Raw genomic sequence first — 21,750 nt, 5'->3', positions numbered from 1 at the left:
CATAGTTTCCAAGTTCTAAGTCAAAGGAACAGTGGTTACCCTAATGAACAAATATGTCAGAGGGGATTGAATAATTTCGAGCACAACTGTAGCCTATTACAGGTTGAGATAATAGCCATTTTGGTTAGAACTGACTGAAAATAACTTTGTACTTCAAGTTTAAAATGATACTGAATGTTTCTTCAAGTGTCCAAATAAATTCCATTTATTATCACATTATCCCCTGGCACCCCTGGACTGCCCACTTTGAAAACCCCTGGCCTATTAGACGGCCGGCTGGAGAAACTGAACCGGGAGGACTTGCCCCGACCCCCGATAGGAATCATTTAGACGGCGAGCAGCACAAACGCCTCCAGCATTCACCTGCATGTATCCCGTCTCTGCGGTCTTGACAGCCGTGTCCACCAGACCCTCGCGGCCAGCCATGGTGTGGAAAAAGAACTCGGTGGGTGTCAGGCCAGAATAGAAGCTGTCGGCCACAAAGCCTTTGGCAGCGGGCAGCTGTGAAAAGAAAAAGGCAGGGAGTTTAGTTGATGTTAAGTGGGTTCCCTGCTATGCCACAGCAAAAAGGAGACATGTGGAGTAAATTGCAGTTATAAAAACATAAATCTAGCCAGACAGAAATGTCTGATTAAAAAGCAACACTAAAAGGCCTTTTCACATATTATGAGCTCTCTAAGGTAGTCTGGACATTGTGTGTGGCATTGGCCTTTCACACATGCAGCAACACGACAACAGGAGAATGTGCGTTTCAGATGCGCTCACACACATAACTGTAATAGTCAGTTTGATTAGGCAACGGGCTCTGGGTAGATGCTACTCCCACTCAACCCATTAAAAAGCTTTCAATATATATTTTTAAAGACAACATTTTTGGTAGGGTACAGTAAGTAATTTCATTTAATTCAAATAACAACAAAATGGGTCTATGTTCTGATGGTACCAGTTACTATAGATCAGGGGTCTTCAACAGGGAGTCCAGGACCCCTAGGTGGTGCTCAGAGTTACTACAGGGGGTCCTCCAAATCTTTGTGTGATAGAAACTTTTTTTTCTCCTTTTTTATATTAACCACTTGAACCCTAACGTCCATATTCTGAGAACTTAAGCCCAAAATAGCAGATCTACAAGCTCACAACGCCTCGCAGCGTGAGGCGTTGTGAGCTTGTAGATCGGCTATTTTTGGCAAAGACGTTTGTTGTAGATGGGGAAAAGAGCACGCTAAGTACAGAGTGAAAGGTCAAGTTTATTACGTATTAACGGTTCAAGTGGTTAAATATCTGAAAACACAAATTCTCTATAGCAGGGGTCTTCAACGTTTTCAGGCCAAGGAAGGGGTCCTTGTCCTGAAAATGTTGAAGACCCCTGCTATAGAGTGTCCATATTAGGACTTGTCGAAAAGAAAATCGCTCTCCAAAGACCTCGGGGGGGGGGGAGGAGAAGCCCCTGTATCCTTAACAACAGAAGTGCCATCACCAACACGCCCACTCGCTCATGCAATAAATATCAGCACATAATTCACACATCCAACGGCTTGGGTTGAATCAGGACATTAGCATGACACCGCACCTGTTTCTCAAAAAACTAAATATGTAAAAGTAGTGATACTTGTGATCTTTTTCAAACAGAGATACTTGCAAGTAGATAAACAAGAAAGAACCACACATTTCTTCACTCTGAGGTTCGTAGCACCCAAACCTCTTGTTTTAAGATGTATTATTAGACAATAATACGATACGTTTAATAATGGTTACAAATATTGTTCCCTTTTTTTTTACGACATCTGTATGCTGCTGATGTGTCCCGATTATTCTTTTTACTTCTTTCAGCATGGCGTCCATATTTTATAATATAGGTTAAGGATGTATTTTTTTTCTTTTCTTTTTTTTATAGTTTTTCAAATGTATAATACAAAATATCGGTCAAAACTGGTCATCAGTGGACAGGGTTCCCACACATTTTTACCAATGAATTTCCAAAACTTTTCCAGAATAATTAACTCACTTACTGCCAATTAAAAATGCCCTCGAGTGGCATTAGTGCCAGCCCTCTCCATAGACTTCCATGTAATTTGTAGTGCACAGATCATGCACACCCATGCACAGATCATGCACCATGTTCGTGCAGGCTGTTCACAGCTTTCAAACAAAAAAAAAAGATTGGAAATCCGTTCAGGCATTCTTGAGATAATAGCCATTATGTTTTACATGTTATGTAAACAAAGATGGCTGCCCTGTATAAAGATGGGGTTGTATGGGGGTGGAACATGCAAAATCACGATTTAAATCATGTTTACTAGATTTAATGGGGTCCAAAAAGATTAAAAAAAAAAAAAAGTCGCTTGGCAGGGGAAGCCCATAGTGAGAAAGTTGCTCTAAAAGTCGCCTGGCACTGTATGAGTTAAGACAATTTCCAGGACTACATAACAATAATTCAGCGCAATAACGAGTCACTTACTCCTATGTGCAATGCCCAAAGACAGGCAGCGTAGCAAAAATAAAGAGTGCACGCTGCGAACGGGCCGTGGCGTGCGTGCAAGCGGATTGTGCACGATGGATACGCACACGCCCACGTCAAAAGGTACGAAAATCGTGGCAGGGAACCCTCAAAGTCGATTTATGGTGGCAGTAAATGAGTTAACAAAATCAATAACCAAAAACAATGCACAGCTATTTTTTCCACGACCTTCCAGGACCCTTGATCAATTCCAAAACTTTTCCAGTACTGGAAAAATATTTTTCTAATTTCAAAATATTTCCAGGAATTTCATGACCGTGGGAACCCTGAGTGGAGGACTTGTATTATCAATTTTCTGCGAATGTTCGCTCCCCGGAATAAGAATGCTAGGGTCCATGTGGTTGATAATGGGCACAGTGGGGGCAGGCACAATAGGTGAGCTTTAGAGTTACTGCAGAAGATGTGTTTTTTTTTCTCAGAAGATGTTTTTATCTTTTGACAATAAGCAGCTTCTTGGAAATTCCTTGTGCTCAGCTCTTTCTTTGTAAGTTCAGATGGAACGCCGACGTGAGGTGCATATCTAAAGCACAACATCGTCTCTGTTGGCTGGAAACCTCACGTGTTCAAAAATGGTACTTTACTTATTAACCCTCAAATATCTGGAACGCGCCCGAGTCGTGTTAGATTTTAACCACTTTAACCATTATTTTATGCTTTAACTATTGAAAAATAGCAGATATACAAGCTCACAGCGCTGCACCGAGTGCCGCGCTGCGAGCTTGTAGATCTGCTGTTTTTGAAAAATCTTGAAAATGTGTGCAAGTCTTTGAATATCTTTGACCAGACTTCTAAATCCTTCCTCTAAATCAGTGGTTCTCAAACTTCTTCATATCAAGGACTCCCAAAATTACATTTATTTGGCCGCAGACCCCCCCCCCATCTCAAAATATGTTGTTCCAGGGACCCCCCCAGAAGCTGAGATTTGAGTTACAAAAGTCTGCTTTGAAAAATATATATTGAAAAACTTTTCACGATTTAAAAAAAAAATAGCAGATCTAAAAGCTCACTGTGAGCTTGTATATCTGCTATTTTTCAATAGCTAAAGCATTAAATAATTCTAGGCCTAAATGGCTTAATGGAGATGAATAAGGTCTTACTTTGGAGTGCTTGTCGAAGTGAGGCAGGGAGCGATTCTCAAAGCCGTCGGGCACTCGAGAGCCACTTATGGCTTGCTGACCCACACAGGCAATCATCTGGGAGATGTTGATGAAAGAGCCTGTGTGTGAGACATGGACGCAGCGGGGATACAGAGAGGAGATACACCGTCATTACACATACAAAAACATCAAGAAGAATGCATGGATTAGAGCAGGGGTCTTCAACAGGGGGTCGGGGGCCCCTATGGGCGTCCTCAGAGTTACTACAGGGGGTCCTCCAAATCTTCCAATCCTTTTTATATTAACAACTTGAACCCTAGAGTCCATATTCTGAGAACTGTAGCCAAAAATAGCAGATCTACAAGCTCGTAGATCTTGTAGATCGTCTATTTTCGGCAAAGAGGTTTGGTGTCAAAGTTTTCAGGCCAAAGATCCCTTAGTTGAGAGAGAGAGATGAAGCAGGGACCCCCACAACCTGTTCATAGATTCCATATAGTTTTCCATATCGTCTAACAGCACAATCATCAGTGTATTTTGGATTCATGTCAATTTGTGTTTTCAGATATGTAACCACTTGAACCGTCAATACTTAACTCATTGAGTGCCTATCCCGAACTAGTTCGGCTTTATTATCGCATCCCAGAGTGCCAATCCCGAACTAGTTCGGCTTTTTAATAAAAAAAAAAAAAAAAAATTGTCCTCTGTTTACAGAGGACGATATTTGCCGATATTTGCTGATATTTACCATCCACTCCAATGCAATCCAGGATCTTTAGAGCTCATTTTCTCTGTTTTTTCTCCCATGCATGAGGTGTGCAAGGTTTAATCATGGCTAAGTTGACGAAAATCTAAATCTAAAATGCTTGGTAGCCAATAGCTAACTTCAAGCTAACTTCATCCTCTTCCTGTACATGCACAAAGGAAAGTGTTCTGGCAAGTCATGGCTCCAGGGCTTGGGCATGCATTACCAGCATATCTCTATTATTCTCTGGTCACTGGGCGCCCTCTAGTGGTGATAGGCTGGCATTAAATGAGTTAATAAACTTGACATTTCACTCTGTACTTGGTCTGCTCAATTTCCCCTCTACACCAAAGCTCTTTGCCGAAAATAGCCGATCTACAAGCTCACAACACCTCACAGCGTGAGGCGTTGTGGGCTTGTAGATCTGCTATTTTTGGCTAAAGTTCTCAGAATATGGACACAAGGGTGGTTAATATAAAAAAGTTTCTATCACACAAAGATTTGGAGGACCACCCTGTAGTAACTCTGGGGACCCCCTATGGGTCCCGGACCCCCTGTTGAAGACACTTGTCCTAAACAATTAACACATTGGCCCGCCAATGAATCCCCCAGCTAAATGAGTGATAGTTAGGAACCAAATGAACCCTTACAGCTCTGTTATGGTGGTCCGTGGCCTAATGGGTAGTGAACTGGGGAGGTCCTTGAAATGTAAACGTTTGGGACCATTTAGACCTGAGGCCGATTCGAAAAACGCCTTCTAAATCCTGACCAAGATTTTCAAATTTGTATTCAAAAAATTTAAACATGATAATAATGTTGCTTTTTACAATAGGAACAACTACACACAGATGTGTTCCATAGGTGTTCTATAGGTGTTACATTGTGCCGCTTTAAGATCACAATCGTCATTTCTATGATCTATTAATCGATTAGCGCCAGCTGCATGTTTTGCTCCGTCACGTGAGCCACGGCCCCCGGCATAAAAAGGTCACTTAAGCCGCATAGTGTTTTGTCTGGGCGGTTGTTGTCATGGTGAATCACTGAGGAGGGGATAATGGTGGCATCACGCCGGGCAGCCTCATTACGGCTCACATTGTGTGAAAGGCTTTACCTCTGGAGCCACAAAGGGCCGTGATCAGCTTTACCTTTGGAGCCACAAAGGGCCATGATCAGTGGGCTGTTGCTCTTGTCCAGCTCCCTGAGGCAGGCGCTGCCAGCATGATCTCTGATGACGGACAACTCTTTCAGAATGAGAGCCTGTTGGACACACACACACACACACACACACACACACACACACACACACACACACACACACACACACACACACACACACACACACACACACACACACACACACACACACACACACACACACACACACACACACACACACACACACACACACACACACACACACACACACACACACAATATCGTTGCTGTCGGGGCGGAAACCTCGTATCTCCATGACTCAACTTGGCGTGCAACACGTTGAGAGCTTGTACATCTGGCTGTTTTTGACATTTTCATTCGGTGAAAGGAAGCAATTAAGATGGGGTAACCATGTATTCAGCAGCTCAAAACGAGACCCTTAAAGCAACGCTCACGTGCGTCCGTGCACGCGTGTGCCCATTCTCAAACGTTCATGCCCGCGCACATGTATACACACCGACCGTACGCATAAGTACGCATTCATACAGGCAGCGACTGATTGACAAACAGCCTCAGCGTTGAATTCAAACACACAATGCATTCGTTTATGCTTTCTGAATGGTTAGGTGAGCAAGTTTACATGAAAAGAACATGATAAACATCTATGCAACCACTGAAAACAGCTACTATTATTGTAATTCTGGCAAAACGCAGCTTGGAACCGAGACAATCCCGGCCAAACTGGGACTTCTGGTCTGGTCACCCTACATTAAGAAACCATTCTACAAATGCCTTCTAAAATCTGTACTTTTAGTAGAACCCCAAATTGATATATAAAGTAATATATATAGCTGCGGTCCCCCCCTCTGAAAATGGTTTGTGCCAGGGACTCCCAGAAGAGAAGTCTTTTCCACAACATTTTTGCTATTTTTCAAAAATGTAAAAAAGATAGCAGATGTACAAGCTGGAAGCGCAGCACGATGTTATTTAATTTCAAATGCATTTAGTTAATAGTCGGGGACCCACAAGCCCAAAAGCTCAAGAAATAGGGTTGAACCTGTGATGTTCTGCCGTACTTTTTATTTCTATTTTATCTGTTAGTTTGGTCATTAAGGTCCACAGAATGAGAGGCCTGCTCTGCCAGAAACATCACAAAAAGAATTACAGTAGTATTGATTTCAGCTGTTCCAATTCCAAACATGCATCAGTATTCTGATATTAACCTGCAATTTAGACCCCCATAAAGGAACCCACAGAGTCCCTGGAATCCACTTTGAGAAACACTGTTCTAAACCAATGTTAGTAAATATTAAGTAACACAAAAAAAACGTATAGCTAAAATAGAAAAATGACACAAATGCTTTTTTCACGGTTTCAACGGGTCAAGTCAGTCTGTTCAGTTTTATAAATATAGAACCATTCCCAAAAGTACCAACAAAAGCTTGCGCGTGACTAAATAACAACTACGCATTTCCTGAAACGTAACGTTTTCTGGACGTACAAGGTTTCTACCCGACAGCGTGCCGTCCTTGCCGTGGGTCACGGCTGATGACAAAGCAGTAATTTAACGGATAAGAGGACATCAACCAAGTGGGGAACAAAGGCCCTGATGAGATGGGATGATGGGATAATTGTGTGAGTGTGGGTAGTAATTGGTGTGATATGAGTGTGTGATATTTTTTACTTGTTTACTGCCATGTGACGAGTTTGACAAGTGATTCCCAATTCACCCTTTGTCAAGTCCCGCCCGTTGTCCCGCCCCTCTTCACACCGATTGGTTGCTGTGTCTTGGTGGGACACTCGGTGGGAAACTCCATCCACTACAATTTTAATTCAGTTGCTTCGTATTGTTATTCTGTGTGTTCAATTCTAAATTCAAACTTGGTTTCAGTAAAATGGAGCTGCTCAGTGGCAGTAGTGACATGTTTTTAAATGTTTTTATTTCTCCAAAAGTTATGTTTTAGCAAATTCAACAAGGCGGAAGCAGGGCAGGACAAGGCAGATAGAGCCTGCTGGTTGGTCAGTTAGGGACCAACCAGAAGGCTAATGGTGAATTGTCCAGGACGCCACCAGTTGCTTTTTTGTTTTTTTACTCTGGATGGCGCTGTTCGCTAGCTAGTGTGTGTGTGTGTGTGTGTGTGTGTGTGTGTGTGTGTGTGTGTGTGTGTGTGTGTGTGTGTGTGTGTGTGTGTGTGTGTGTGTGTGTGTGTCAGTAGTGGCTCAGTGCCTACTATCTACCCCGGCAGGCCTACAGGGAATTCCCTTTAGTCTAGTGGATAAGATGTTGGCTTTCCACACAGGAGACCCAGGTTTGAATCCCGGGCATTACTGTACATGCTTGAGTGTGTGAGTGTGTCTTCCTGACCTCCAGGGTCTCCTCTGCGGTGCAGCCTGGCTGCTGCTGCAGCTTGCCGGTCTTCAGGGCATCGATGTACTCGTCACACTTCCTGTAGCCGCCGTCCAGCAGGTCCTGCTTGGCCTTCAGCAGGCCCTGGCCTGGCGTCACGTCACCGATACCGATGGAGAAGCCACGGTTGGCTGCAAGAGTGGGACCAAAGATTACACCTTTTTTAGCCAGGGTTTGGTAGAAATTAAGAGTTTGCCACCCTACTGCCCCCCTTGACGACCTTATAAATCAGAGGTGGGCAACTTTGATGATGGAGAGGGCCACTATATTTCCACCTTCACTCCAGAGGGCCACATTGAATATTGCTACGACCAACTTTGTCATTCTAGTATCTCATACAAAAAAAGCAAAAATAGCCGATCTACAAGCTCAAAACGCATCGCAGTGTAGATCGGCTATTTTTTTATTGGAATCCTGGAATTATTTGTTGTTATTTTTTAATTGGAATACTGAAATGTAACATTTTGATTTCATTTCAGACGCATTTAGTTATATACTCATGTTAACTTTATGAACCTAAATACAAATACATTGGACATAAAAAATACATTTTTAATACTACTATACTAGTCATTAAGCTACTAATATAGACTGATGGAATTAAAGCAGGTCATGTTTGGAATTGTCACAGCTGAAATCAATAATATATCAGTATTCCTAATTCCCGGTATTAACCTGTGGGCCGCATTAAGTGAAGGTTGGGGCCCCCAGGCCGCCGCCATGTTATAAATGGTAAATGGTGCATTTAAATAGTCCCTTTATCCAAGGCGTTTTACAGAGATTGTGCATTACCTTCGCCCATTCAAACACACACACACACACACACACACACACACACACACACACACACACACACACACACACACACACACACACACACACACACACACACACACACACACACACACACACATATACCGATGGCGGAGGAATCCATGCAAGGCACCAACCATTTCTATACCTGCAGTAATTCTAATGAAAATGTCTCTGGGGTTTTCTCTTTTCACAAAGGCTGAAAATTGCTTGCCATTTCTATAGGTATAGAACTTATAGAAATCAGATATTATTTCCACACCTTGATGACCACAAAGATGACCCTTTAAAGCCATTTCGCTTTAGGCAACCGAGAACCTAAAAACCGACCCAAATTAGCTTCCATATATGTCTATACATTTCACACAAACATTCATGCATCGATGGCAGATCAAACCATGCAAGGCACCAACCTGCTCACCGGGATTAACTAGGGGTTCAGAGTCTCGCTCAAGGACTCTTTGACATTAACTCTGGGGGAGCCCGGGATCAAACTCCTGATTGCAGGCTTATATAAAGGCTAAAATGTAATTTAGACTAGAGGTTCGCGGCCCTTCGGGCCGCTCACATCTAGAGTCCACGCCCGCTTCTTTACTAAAAAACTTTTTTTTTCAAAAAAAAAAAAATAATAAATAAAAAATAAAAAAATAAAAAAAATAAAAATAAAAAAATTTGGGGGGGGAACTATTGTGGCGGAACTATTGTGGCGGAACTATTGTGGCGGAACTATTGTGGCGGAACTATTGTGGCGCAGCGCACGTTTCCGGTCGGACATATTTGACCGCCGGACGCACTTCCGGTTAAGAACTCTGTGTGCCACGTGATCAGTCCTAGCCAACCTCCCTCTGTTGTAATTCGATACACTGCTCCGCTCAGCTCCACTTCTCTCTCTCTCGCTTGCCCGCCCCCCCTCCCCTGTTGCCTCCTCTCTCTCGTGCTTAGCGAATGAGCGGACGGCATAGGGTTATGGGCGGTATTAGAGTTCTACCGACATACATCTGATCTAGCTACATCTGATCTAGCTATGAGTTGAAGTCGACGTGAAGTGGGCGTGAATGGGCTTGGAAGTGGGATGCGGCTCTTAAAGGAATGTATATATAAGATAGCATGTTATGAGACCAGTTCATTTGTAGTTTTTATTTTACTGTTTAGACTGATGATTTACCTACGATCCTAGATTACCATTGCTATGAATTTGATGTATTACTTTGTGTTTCCTTGCTTACTGTCAATGGCTCTGGATTAAGAGCGTCTGCTATTTACATTGTAAACTGTAAATGTGACGACTCGGGTCAGTCGACTGAAGTTCTTCTCTCAAGTAGACTGACAGAACCATTCCTCAGCATCATTGTCATTAGGTAAAACAAAGCAGGATGACAGCTTATGCTACAAAGAATTACAATTCTAGTCTTGTCTCATAAAATAGTCAAAAATATTAAAATGATAATGTACTGTATACGACGATAGCCTTCTACAGGTACAGTATATACAGTAGATGCAACAATGTTAAGTTGCTGCTCCGGGGGCACTTTGCCAATGCTGCTCTCAGAGCAGCTTAAATGATATCATCCCTGCTCCCCGGGACACCCTGTCCACTGCACTGGCCAACATCAAGGAAGAGGTGATGGATGTCTCTGGAACAGCAGTGTCGATTTCGTCGTTTTTTTTCACTGACGAAAACTAAATAAAAACTAAGCTGTGATGACTAAGACTAAATTTATTGACAACTTCGTCAACAAAATAAAAACTAGACTAAATATTGGGGAGGGACTGGTGGAGAAGAGAGTAATTTTATGTTTGGTTGCTCTCCGGTGTTGCGTGCTGAAAATAGCCCATCTACAAGCTCACAACGCGTTGCGCACAACCAAGTGTAAAATCAGTCACGCCAAAATACATTTTAGTCGACAAAATCAACTGTAGATTTAGTCGCCTAAAATCTTATATTATTTAGTCAACTAAAACTCGACTAAAACAAAAACTTTTCAGGAGACTTACAGGATAAATCTTGACTCAAACTAAATAAAATTTGCTGTAAAAAACAACACTGCAGAACAGCCCTGCTGCTGTAGAGGAGATCGCTGTCAGTTTCTTCAACTTGTTTGAGAGCCTCTTGAAAGCAGAATTCCTGGCTGGCACTTCAATGTTAGAGGAGAGAGTTCAAGTATAGAACAGTGTTAAATTGTTTACATTGCTTGTACAACAGCCATTTCTGCTATTTTTTACTGCATTGTGGCCCTCTGGAGTTAATGTGGAAATATTGTGGCCCTCTTCATCATCAAAGTTGCCCACACCTGCCATAAGGCCTGTTATATCACAGTGAACTTCTCTGGTTATTTAACCCATTTAGGCCTAGAATTATTGAATGCCCAGTGAAAAATAGCAGATATACAAGCTCACAGCGCGGCACCGAGTGCCGCGCTGCGAGCTTGTAGATCTGCTATTTTTGAAAAAGTCGTGAAAATGTGTGCAAATCTTTGAATATATGTATTTTCAAAGCGAATGTTTGTAACTCAAATTTAGCTTCTGGGGGGTCCCTGGAACTAAATATTTTGAGATGGGGGTCCGTGGCCAAATAAATATCATTTTGGGGGTCCTTCACATGAAAAGGTTTGAGAACCACTGACATAGTAGTCTCTCAAGAACAGACTAACTTAGCTCCAGTTAAGTGAAAAGGACCTTTTCTTTGACAAGGGCTGGCCAGATTGCTGACATAGAAACATAGGTTTTTCAAAAAAATCTTAGAAGGATTCAAAAGACACTTATAGAATCGGGTCAAAATTCTAATTTTCACGATTTTTCAAAAATAGCAGATCTACAAGCTTGCAGCGCGGCACTCGGTGCCGCGCTGTGAGCTTGTATATCTGCTATTTTTCAATAGTTAAAGCATAAAATAATGTTACACAATAATGTGTACCCGTTCTAAATGCGTCTGCTAAAGGCCTAAACTGTAAACTGTAAATGGGTTTTAAGCATAGAAGGTTGAGGCCATCAACACATCTTCTCATCACAGGTAAAAGGAAAGCAGGAATGAATGTGTGTGTGCCTGAATGAATTTTATGCTTTGGGGCAGTATGAACGGGTTCAGCAGGTCTGCTTTCAAGCTGTGCACACACAGACTGAGAGCGAGAGAGCGGAAGACAAGTGAGAGTCTACGGAGTAGGACCTTGGCCTTTCCTTACCCAACACACTCACTGCCATTATGAAAAAATATATATAATTTTTTATCATTTCTAAACCTATAGAAATAGCAAATAGCACACTCAATGCCATACATACATGTTGAAAACATGTGGAAGTAATATATAATTTCTATACCTATAGAATTTTCAGCCTTGTGAAAAGAGAAATCCCCAGGGACATTTTCATTGGAATTACTGCATTAGAAAGGGGGGGGGGGGGGGTTGTTCCCATCAAGTCTTAGGCTCAATGTAAAATTGTGGAGAGCATTTACATGGAAGTTACAATCATACAGTATATAGTGATGCCAGTGTAGCACTGTAAAATCCGTTCACTGCCTGCCATACATACCCACTCCCTACCACTAATTCACGCTGAGCCTCATGGGGGCACTACGGTTGTGTGGGCACCTGGAAAACTGGGCACTAGGGACGTGGGCACTTGGAGAAGTGGCCACCTGAACAACTGGCCACCAAAACCATCTAGGCACTAGGGACTAGGGAGTAGGGACATGTGGGCACTTGGGCACAAGGGACATGTGGGAACTTGGAGAGGTCTGGCTGACAGATACAGATCTCCATATACAGTATGGCCACATCAGTTGGATCACTGCGGCAACATAGCTGTGAGGTCTCTAGATGTTCTAGTCTTGGGAATTGACATGATTTGTTCAACGCTGTGTCCTCAATGATTCTTTCTTATCGTTTTTTTACGACAGCCTTCATCAGTTCCTTAAAAGGTGACACCTTAAAGCCATTTCACTTTAGTCAACCGAGAACCTAAAAACCTACCCAAATTAGCTCCCATATTTCTATACAACTAGACCTTACCCGTTCGAAGATATGTGCTCCAAAATATGTCAAACGCACCCGGTGAAAGTGTGTGAGAGAGAGAGAGAAACATTCCTAACTGTGAGAGAAAGGGGTGTGTGTGTGTGTGTGGGGCTACAGATCCCATGGCCTGGAGGAACGGACCGTAACCCTGGCAACAGACAGCAGAGTTCAACAGAAGTGGTTAAGAAAACGCTAAAAAAACTGCTTTAATTTGGGAGAAATGAAATTCGGGCTCCGTCAGTGTTGGTATAATGCTAATGGCCAATACCATGTGAACTTTGGGATCAGTTGCTGAAGCGAGTGAATAGATAAACGTAGATAAGCGTGAGCGTTAGAGCGTGAGTGAGTTGAGCGTTAGAGCGTTAGAGCGTGAGTGAGTTTGGAAAATTATGTTTGATAATCTATGTTCTAATACAGTGGTTCCTAAACGTTTTAGCACGAGACCCAAAAGAGAAATTTGATGTCTCCCCCGGGATCTTTTGAAATAATAATTAAAAACAAAATGTATATAATTTTATAATAATAATAAATCATTTTGTGGGTTATTTACTCATAACCCACAAAATCGTCCTCATATCTTCAAGTTTCAAATTTCAGCCTGGCTAGACGGGACGTGTGTGTGGTAGGGCATTCACCAAATATTCAAATATTCGAATATCAAAGTCACTATTCGACGTTTTTCACCAAAGTTGAATATTTGCTTTTTTATTTTTTTATTGTTTTCTCTTTAAAAATATATATATAGTTTATAAAGCTTGGCTAGATAGGAAGTCATAAGAATGAGTCGTCAATGCCCCTGGTGGATGAATTTGTTAATGCTCTATACCAGGGGTTCTCAAACCTTTTTTGGCCGTGACCCCCAAAATAAACATAATTATTTGAACTGGGGACTCCCACCCTGACAAGCACTTGGAATTGTAGGTATTACAATTAATGTGACTCGGTTCTGCAGAAAAATATTGTGAAAATAGCAGATCTACAAGCTCACAACGAGGCGTTGTTAGCATGTAGATCGGCTATTTTCACAATGTTCGCCTCTTGCTTACTTAATATTTGACAGTTTGGCCAGTCCTGTCGAATATTCGACTATTAGAATACTTTGAGGTAGAATAATTCGAATACTAAAAATCACTATTCGTGAATGCCCTAGTGTGCAGGGACCTACAGAGGTAGCAAGGACATGTGTGTGGTGTTGGGAACTTGGGAGTGTGTGCACTGTGCAGGGACCTACAAAGGTAGCAGGGGGCCAGCCTGGCCAGGCGGGACATGGCGTTGGCGGCCTCCAGCTGTCCCCAGTCCCTCAGGAGGATGTAGAAGATGTTCTTCTTGGAGCCAGAGCCCAGCGTGCCCTTGTCCATGGTCCCACACATCAGCTCACTGTTCTGGATCACCACGACTGTGGATAGTGTGACAAATGAATGGAGCGAGTGCGTTAAGTGGTTACGTTTTTGTTTGTTTTTGTAAATAATTTCAGGGCACATTTTCAACAGCACACAACCAAGGAACTCACATGAGTCGTTGTAGCAGAGGTCTTCTCCGCTGCCACAGTACTGCTTGCCCTTGGTGCGGAGGTTGGCCTTGACCGGACATTCCTTACTGGGCTTCAGGATGAGGCTGAAGATCTGCTTGCCTGTCCACAGAGCCATGGGCTGCCAATGACAACATGTTCATCTGTCAGCAACTAGCATCGGAAACCCAGGCTTCATTAGGTCAGCAACAGTGGAGGACCAAGTACCCCAAACTCACTACTTGAGTCAAAGTACACTGTAGAGCAAGGGTCTTCAACAGGGGGTCCTCAGAGTTACTACAGGGGGTCTTCTAAATCTTTGTGTGATAGAAACCTTTTTTATAATAACCACTTGAACCCTAGCGTCCATATTCTGAGAACTTTAGCCAAAAATAGCAAATCTACAAGCTCACAATAGATTGTAGATTGTCTATTTTCGGAAAAGAGGTTTGGTGTAGAGGGTAAAAAGAACAGACTAAGTACAAGTGAAAGGTCAAGTTTATTAAGTATTGACGGTTCAAGTGGTTAAATATCTGAAAACAAATTGACATGAATCCAAAATACACTGATGATTGTGCTGTCAAGCACATAGGCGGACTTTGCCATTTGCCCTAGGGGGGGCAGGCTTGAGCAGCAACATGCCAATTGTCAACCAACCCCTCAACACTAACTTATCACACTGTCCAACTACTGTTATTCATTGTGTCCACGAGACCACTAGTGTACCAAATAAAACACAAGTACAATTACGTATGTGTGGTTAGAGCAGTGTCATTTTACAAATTGTGTTCATTATTAACTCATTCAGAGCCCCAGACATTAACGGATTATAATGTCCAAAGTGCCTCCTTCAGGTCCCATTCACTTGCGTTGTCTTATTTTGAAGGCCAGAAGTCCACCGCGCAATCACTTCCGGTCTGACGTCATCGGATCGTGCGCCGGAACCGATCCGTGTCCACGTGGAGTTGTGTAATGGCCGACCGGGAGCTTTTATAACTGTGTAACATAAGCGAGCATCTGCCTCCATCCTAGCTTCTAAAGTGTAGTTTTGAGATAATGGACATTAAAGATGAGATCCCCCGTCCACCTCAATGTTATGGATGGGACTATTTTGTGCTCGTGGAGCCGTGATGATACGAAATCAGCGACGGATTTCGTCTCCGGACCTCCGGCGATTCTTCTCGGTAATGTACTCGCCGTTACAGTAATCTATTACTTTTCCCGAGATATCCCGTGAATGGCACTACAGATACTCGAGTACATTTTTCGCGAGACATCTCGCGAATGGCACTAGATGAGTTAACTAATTTAGTGCCTTTCCCGAGATATCTCGCGAAATTCCCTTTGATGTTCGCAGTGCCATTCGCGAGATGTCTCGCGAAAAGTAATATATTACTGTAACGGCGGTTATCCTACCGGGTACAATGGCGGAAGGTCCCGAGACGATCTCCCTCGCTGATTTATCATCATCACGGATCCACGAGCACAAAATAGTAATCCCATAACATTGAGGCAGACGGGGAATCTCATCTTTAATGTCCATTATCTCCAAACAACACTTTCAAATGGGAGGATGGCAATAGATGCTCGCTAATAAAACGAGAGACAGCCGTGGACTCTCTGCGTCCACGTCTGAGACGCGTCTGATGACGCGTTTGATGACGCGTCCGTGCTTAAATAGCCTTCAAGACGCAGCTTTGTGTCCAGGACGGAGCTCCCGCGGCTCAAGACGTGAAACCGCGGCTCAAGACGCGATTCGAGTCAAAGGACGGGGCTTTGACACTACAATCGCGTCTTTTCGCGTCTTTTCGCCAAAAGACGCGGCTTGGATCGCGTCTTTGAGCCCAAAGACGGAGCTGGGACACTACAATCGCGTCTTCCGTCTCATGACGCGTCCGTGCTTAAATAGTGGTCAAGACGCAGCTTTGCGTCCCTGCACGGAGCTTGCGTCTTCTAGACGGCTCAAGACGCGATTCGAGCCGAAAGACGGGGCTTGGACACTACAATCGCGTCTTTGATCCCAAAGACGTGGCTTGGAGGCTACCGCGTCTGGCTGGAACTCGGAGCGGAGTCAAGTTCATTGAAAATAACGGGGCCGTATGTTTTGACGCGGCGCCTCCGTGAGGCCGATGAGGCTAGTGTGTGTTCCCCTTCAGACGTCTGCTGTCTGCTCTCCGTGGGAAAAAAAAAAAAAAAAGGGTGTCTATTGTATGTATTTTTTGATGGAGAATTCAAATATGACCTTCTTTTTTGCATAGGACAACTCTAACCTGCATCAATTGGTATTTTATGATTGCCAATTGTACCCTATCCATCTAAAAAAACAAATTGGATCTCTATTGTATGTATTTTTTGATGGAAAATTCAAATATTACCTTCTTTTTTAGATAGGACAACTCTAACCTGCATCAATTGGTATTTTATAATTGCCAATAGTACCCTATCAATCTAAAAAAACAAATTGGATCTCTATTGTATGTATTCTTTGATGGAAAATTCATATATTGCCTTCTTTTTTAGATAGGACAACTCTAACCTGCATCAATTGGTATTTTATAATTGCCAATAGTACCCTATCAATCTAAAAAAACAAATTGGATCTCTATTGTATGTATTTTTTGATGGAAAATTCAAATATTACCTTCTTTTTTAGATAGGACAACTCTAACCTGCATCAATTGGTGCATCTTCTCTCTATCTATCTATCTATCTATCTATCTATCTATTTATACTTCACCTTTAGTCAAGAAGAGAGTTCAGCCTCAGGAACTTGCACACCTGGAACTGTGTCATGACTGTGTCATGGAGCTAAGCAGAACTATGTGAAATACTCACAATGAGTCTGATGGACCAATCAGAGTGGTGGTGGGGGGAGGGATCAACAATAGACAGAAACTGGATAATGCTTTGTTAACTGTCCCACCTAAGTCCCTGCTAGTCTGAACAAATCACCTTCCCTCTCATAACACTACTACTACTACTACTACTACTACTACTACTACTACTACTACTACTACTACTACTACTACTACTACTACTACTACTACATTTATATAAAGCTGCTCTTGCATTTGAATTCAAGTCTGACACAAGTTAAGGTTAACTTAGGTAGTAGTTCATTTTGCTGGCTTTTGTGTGTGAGTGTGTAGGCCCACAAATTATTATAATTGTCTGTCATTAAGTGACTCAAAGGGAGACGTCTAATGGGTGTTTATTATTTTAATATTAACTGTGGGAAGATTATATATATTTTATTTTGCACTTAAAGTGTTGTGATATTATTCCTGAAGGAAGAGGGGTATTTTCACAGCCCAGGCTTTGAACCTAAATGCTGTTTACATGCTCTATAAATATTTATTTCTATATAAAACTCAGTTGTGTGGAGTTATTGTGTGCCTTTTCTTGTAGCTAAAGAGTCCATTTGTTCACTAGACATTAAGTCAAGGTTACTATTTTGAGTTGAAGCCAAGTGTTTTATTACTTTGTGGTTTAACATTATTTAAAAGGCAAATTCATTGTTATGGTTACTTTAGAAGACTGCTTTTGCATTCATGAGTTATAAAGAGAGCCAAGCTAATTCAAAGAGTTAAGTTAAAGGAACACAAAACGTGACTTAACTCACAGCTGCCATTGGACAGACAGTTATAACATACTCTTATCTTTCACAGAACAGACAATTATCATTTAGTTTATCTATTTGAGACATGTAGCTGCTCTAGGGGAAATAGAGCATTAATTTGGGATCAGCCTATTCAATTGATAATGACCAATGGGTGCCAGTTTCTAAGTAGTTAAGCATATTACCATAACAATATATGTGGCCTAGACATGGATATTGCCCACTCAACTCGTAATCTACAGAAATGTCCACCACATCACACAGTATAAAACCTAGTAGAGAAATCTGCCTTCTCCTGTATTGTATTAGTGACATTCATTAATAAATAGTAAAATAACAGGACAGAGCAGAACAGGCCTCTGCTGTGTCTTTATTATGGGTGCATTCCAATGCAAATGGATACTCTGGAACAATCTGAAACAATGTATCTTTCCTGTGGCTGTTATAATGAACACAAACAGATCAGAACGTAATTTAACATTAACCAGTTACATTTATCATACAACAATGTAAGGGATGGATTCCTTTCTATTGTGTGAGTTACTTAAATGCTGATCAATATGTGAATCTGGCTCTTATCAGGTGGGTGTTTTCTCTCCCTGGCCTGTGCTGTCCTCAGTTAAACCAAGACAGTGCTGTTGTCACCAATGTGGAAAAAGCTTCAGCTCAATTTATTATCTCAAAGTAGACCAGAAAATACACACAGGAGAGAAACCATACGGCTGTGTCCAATGTGGGGAAAAGTTCAGTTTAATGGCTGCTCCGAAAGTGCACCAGAGATTTCACACCGAAGAAAAGCCTTACTGCTGTGAACACTGTGGCAAACGTTTCACTGTAAAATCTAGCCTCGTACAACACAAGAAGATTCACACTGGAGAGAGACCTTACTGCTGTCACCAATGTGGGAAAAGGTTCACTCTGAAGACGGCTCTGAAAAGACACCTGAAAATCCACACTGGTGAGAAGCCATATACTGCTGTCTCCAGTGTGCGAAAATGTTCAGTGATATGCATCATCTTCGGTGTGAAATCTCTGGTGCACTTTCGGACTATCTTTTCACCACATTGGACACAGCCGTATGGTTTCTCTCCTGTGTGAATTCGTTCATGTATTTTGAGATAAGACAATCGAATAAAGCTTTTCCCACACTGGTCACAGCAATAGGGCTTCTCTCTAGTGTGAATTCTCTGGTGTTCTTTTAAAATCCCCTTTTGAACAAATCTTTTCCCACACTGGTCACAACAATAAGGTTTCTCTCCAGTATGTGAACGCTTGTGATCTTTTAGCAAAATACTTCCCACAATGTTCACAGCTGAATGGCTTCTCTCCTGTGTGTATTTTCTGGTCTACTTTGAGATAATAAATTGAGCTGAAGCTTTTTCCACATTGGTGACAACAGCACTGTCTTGGTTTAACTGAGGACAGCACAGGCCAGGGAGAGAAAACACCCACCTGATAAGAGCCAGATTCACATATTGATCAGCATTTAAGTAACTCACACAATAGAAAGGAATCCATCCCTTACATTGTTGTATGATAAATGTAACTGGTTAATGTTAAATTACGTTCTGATCTGTTTGTGTTCATTATAACAGCCACAGGAAAGATACATTGTTTCAGATTGTTCCAGAGTATCCATTTGCATTGGAATGCACCCATAATAAAGACACAGCAGAGGCCTGTTCTGCTCTGTCCTGTTATTTTACTATTTATTAATGAATGTCACTAATACAATACAGGAGAAGGCAGATTTCTCTACTAGGTTTTATACTGTGTGATGTGGTGGACATTTCTGTAGATTACGAGTTGAGTGGGCAATATCCATGTCTAGGCCACATATATTGTTATGGTAATATGCTTAACTACTTAGAAACTGGCACCCATTGGTCATTATCAATTGAATAGGCTGATCCCAAATTAATGCTCTATTTCCCCTAGAGCAGCTACATGTCTCAAATAGATAAACTAAATGATAATTGTCTGTTCTGTGAAAGATAAGAGTATGTTATAACTGTCTGTCCAATGGCAGCTGTGAGTTAAGTCACGTTTTGTGTTCCTTTAACTTAACTCTTTGAATTAGCTTGGCTCTCTTTATAACTCATGAATGCAAAAGCAGTCTTCTAAAGTAACCATAACAATGAATTTGCCTTTTAAATAATGTTAAACCACAAAGTAATAAAACACTTGGCTTCAACTCAAAATAGTAACCTTGACTTAATGTCTAGTGAACAAATGGACTCTTTAGCTACAAGAAAAGGCACACAATAACTCCACATAACTGAGTTTTATATAGAAATAAATATTTATAGAGCATGTAAACAGCATTTAGGTTCAAAGCCTGGGCTGTGAAAATACCCCTCTTCCTTCAGGAATAATATCACAACACTTTAAGTGCAAAATAAAATATATATAATCTTCCCACAGTTAATATTAAAATAATAAACACCCATTAGACGTCTCCCTTTGAGTCACTTAATGACAGACAATTATAATAATTTGTGGGCCTACACACTCACACACAAAAGCCAGCAAAATGAACTACTACCTAAGTTAACCTTAACTTGTGTCAGACTTGAATTCAAATGCAAGAGCAGCTTTATATAAATGTAGTAGTAGTAGTAGTAGTAGTAGTAGTAGTAGTAGTAGTAGTAGTAGTAGTAGTGTTATGAGAGGGAAGGTGATTTGTTCAGACTAGCAGGGACTTAGGTGGGACAGTTAACAAAGCATTATCCAGTTTCTGTCTATTGTTGATCCCTCCCCCCACCACCACTCTGATTGGTCCATCAGACTCATTGTGAGTATTTCACATAGTTCTGCTTAGCTCCATGACACAGTCATGACACAGTTCCAGGTGTGCAAGTTCCTGAGGCTGAACTCTCTTCTTGACTAAAGGTGAAGTATAAATAGATAGATAGATAGATAGATAGATAGATAGATAGATAGATAGATAGATAGATAGATAGATAGATAGAGAGAAGATGCACCAATTGATGCAGGTTAGAGTTGTCCTATCTAAAAAAGAAGGTAATATTTGAATTTTCCATCAAAAAATACATACAATAGAGATCCAATTTGTTTTTTTAGATTGATAGGGTACTATTGGCAATTATAAAATACCAATTGATGCAGGTTAGAGTTGTCCTATCTAAAAAAGAAGGCAATATTTGAATTTTCCATCAAAGAATACATACAATAGAGATCCAATTTGTTTTTTTAGATTGATAGGGTACTATTGGCAATTATAAAATACCAATTGATGCAGGTTAGAGTTGTCCTATCTAAAAAAGAAGGTAATATTTGAATTTTCCATCAAAAAATACATACAATAGAGATCCAATTTGTTTTTTTAGATGGATAGGGTACAATTGGCAATCATAAAATACCAATTGATGCAGGTTAGAGTTGTCCTATGCAAAAAAGAAGGTCATATTTGAATTCTCCATCAAAAAATACATACAATAGACACCCTTTTTTTTTCCCCACGGAGAGCAGACAGCAGACGTCTGAAGGGGAACACACACTAGCCTCATCGGCCTCACGGAGGCGCCGCGTCAAAACATACGGCCCGTTATTTTCAATGAACTTGACTCCGCTCCGAGTTCCAGCCAGACGCGGTAGCCTCCAAGCCATGTCTTTGGGATCAAAGACGCGATTGTAGTGTCCAAGCCCCGTCTTTCGGCTCGAATCGCGTCTTGAGCCGTCTAGAAGACGCAAGCTCCGTGCAGGGACGCAAAGCTGCGTCTTGACCACTATTTAAGCACGGACGCGTCATGAGACGGAAGACGCGATTGTAGTGTCCCAGCTCCGTCTTTGGGCTCAAAGACGCGATCCAAGCCGCGTCTTTTGGCGAAAAGACGCGAAAAGACGCGATTGTAGTGTCAAAGC

The 21,750-nt window shown here is 41.7% G+C and overlaps 1 protein-coding gene across 1 annotated transcript in view; it reads right to left on the bottom strand.

Annotated features, from left to right (window-relative positions):
* polr3a (polymerase (RNA) III (DNA directed) polypeptide A) overlaps positions 1-21,750 on the bottom strand; it is a 63,679-nt gene that overhangs the window by 27,091 nt on the left and 14,838 nt on the right. The window contains exons 14-19 of the mRNA XM_080748037.1: positions 14,250-14,388; positions 13,971-14,135; positions 7,875-8,047; positions 5,500-5,611; positions 3,613-3,731; positions 364-501 (exon numbers count right to left, since the gene is read on the bottom strand). Of these exons, the coding sequence (XP_080604163.1) occupies positions 364-501; positions 3,613-3,731; positions 5,500-5,611; positions 7,875-8,047; positions 13,971-14,135; positions 14,250-14,388 (846 nt within the window). The remainder of the gene's footprint in view (positions 1-363; positions 502-3,612; positions 3,732-5,499; positions 5,612-7,874; positions 8,048-13,970; positions 14,136-14,249; positions 14,389-21,750) is intronic.

The sequence above is a fragment of the Nannobrachium achirus genome (assembly GCF_963921795.1).
Source record: "Nannobrachium achirus genome assembly, chromosome: 18".
Taxonomy (NCBI): Eukaryota; Metazoa; Chordata; class Actinopteri; order Myctophiformes; family Myctophidae; genus Nannobrachium; species Nannobrachium achirus.
Note: the sequence above shows the minus strand (reverse complement) of the source record. Positions and strands in the feature narration are given on the sequence as shown.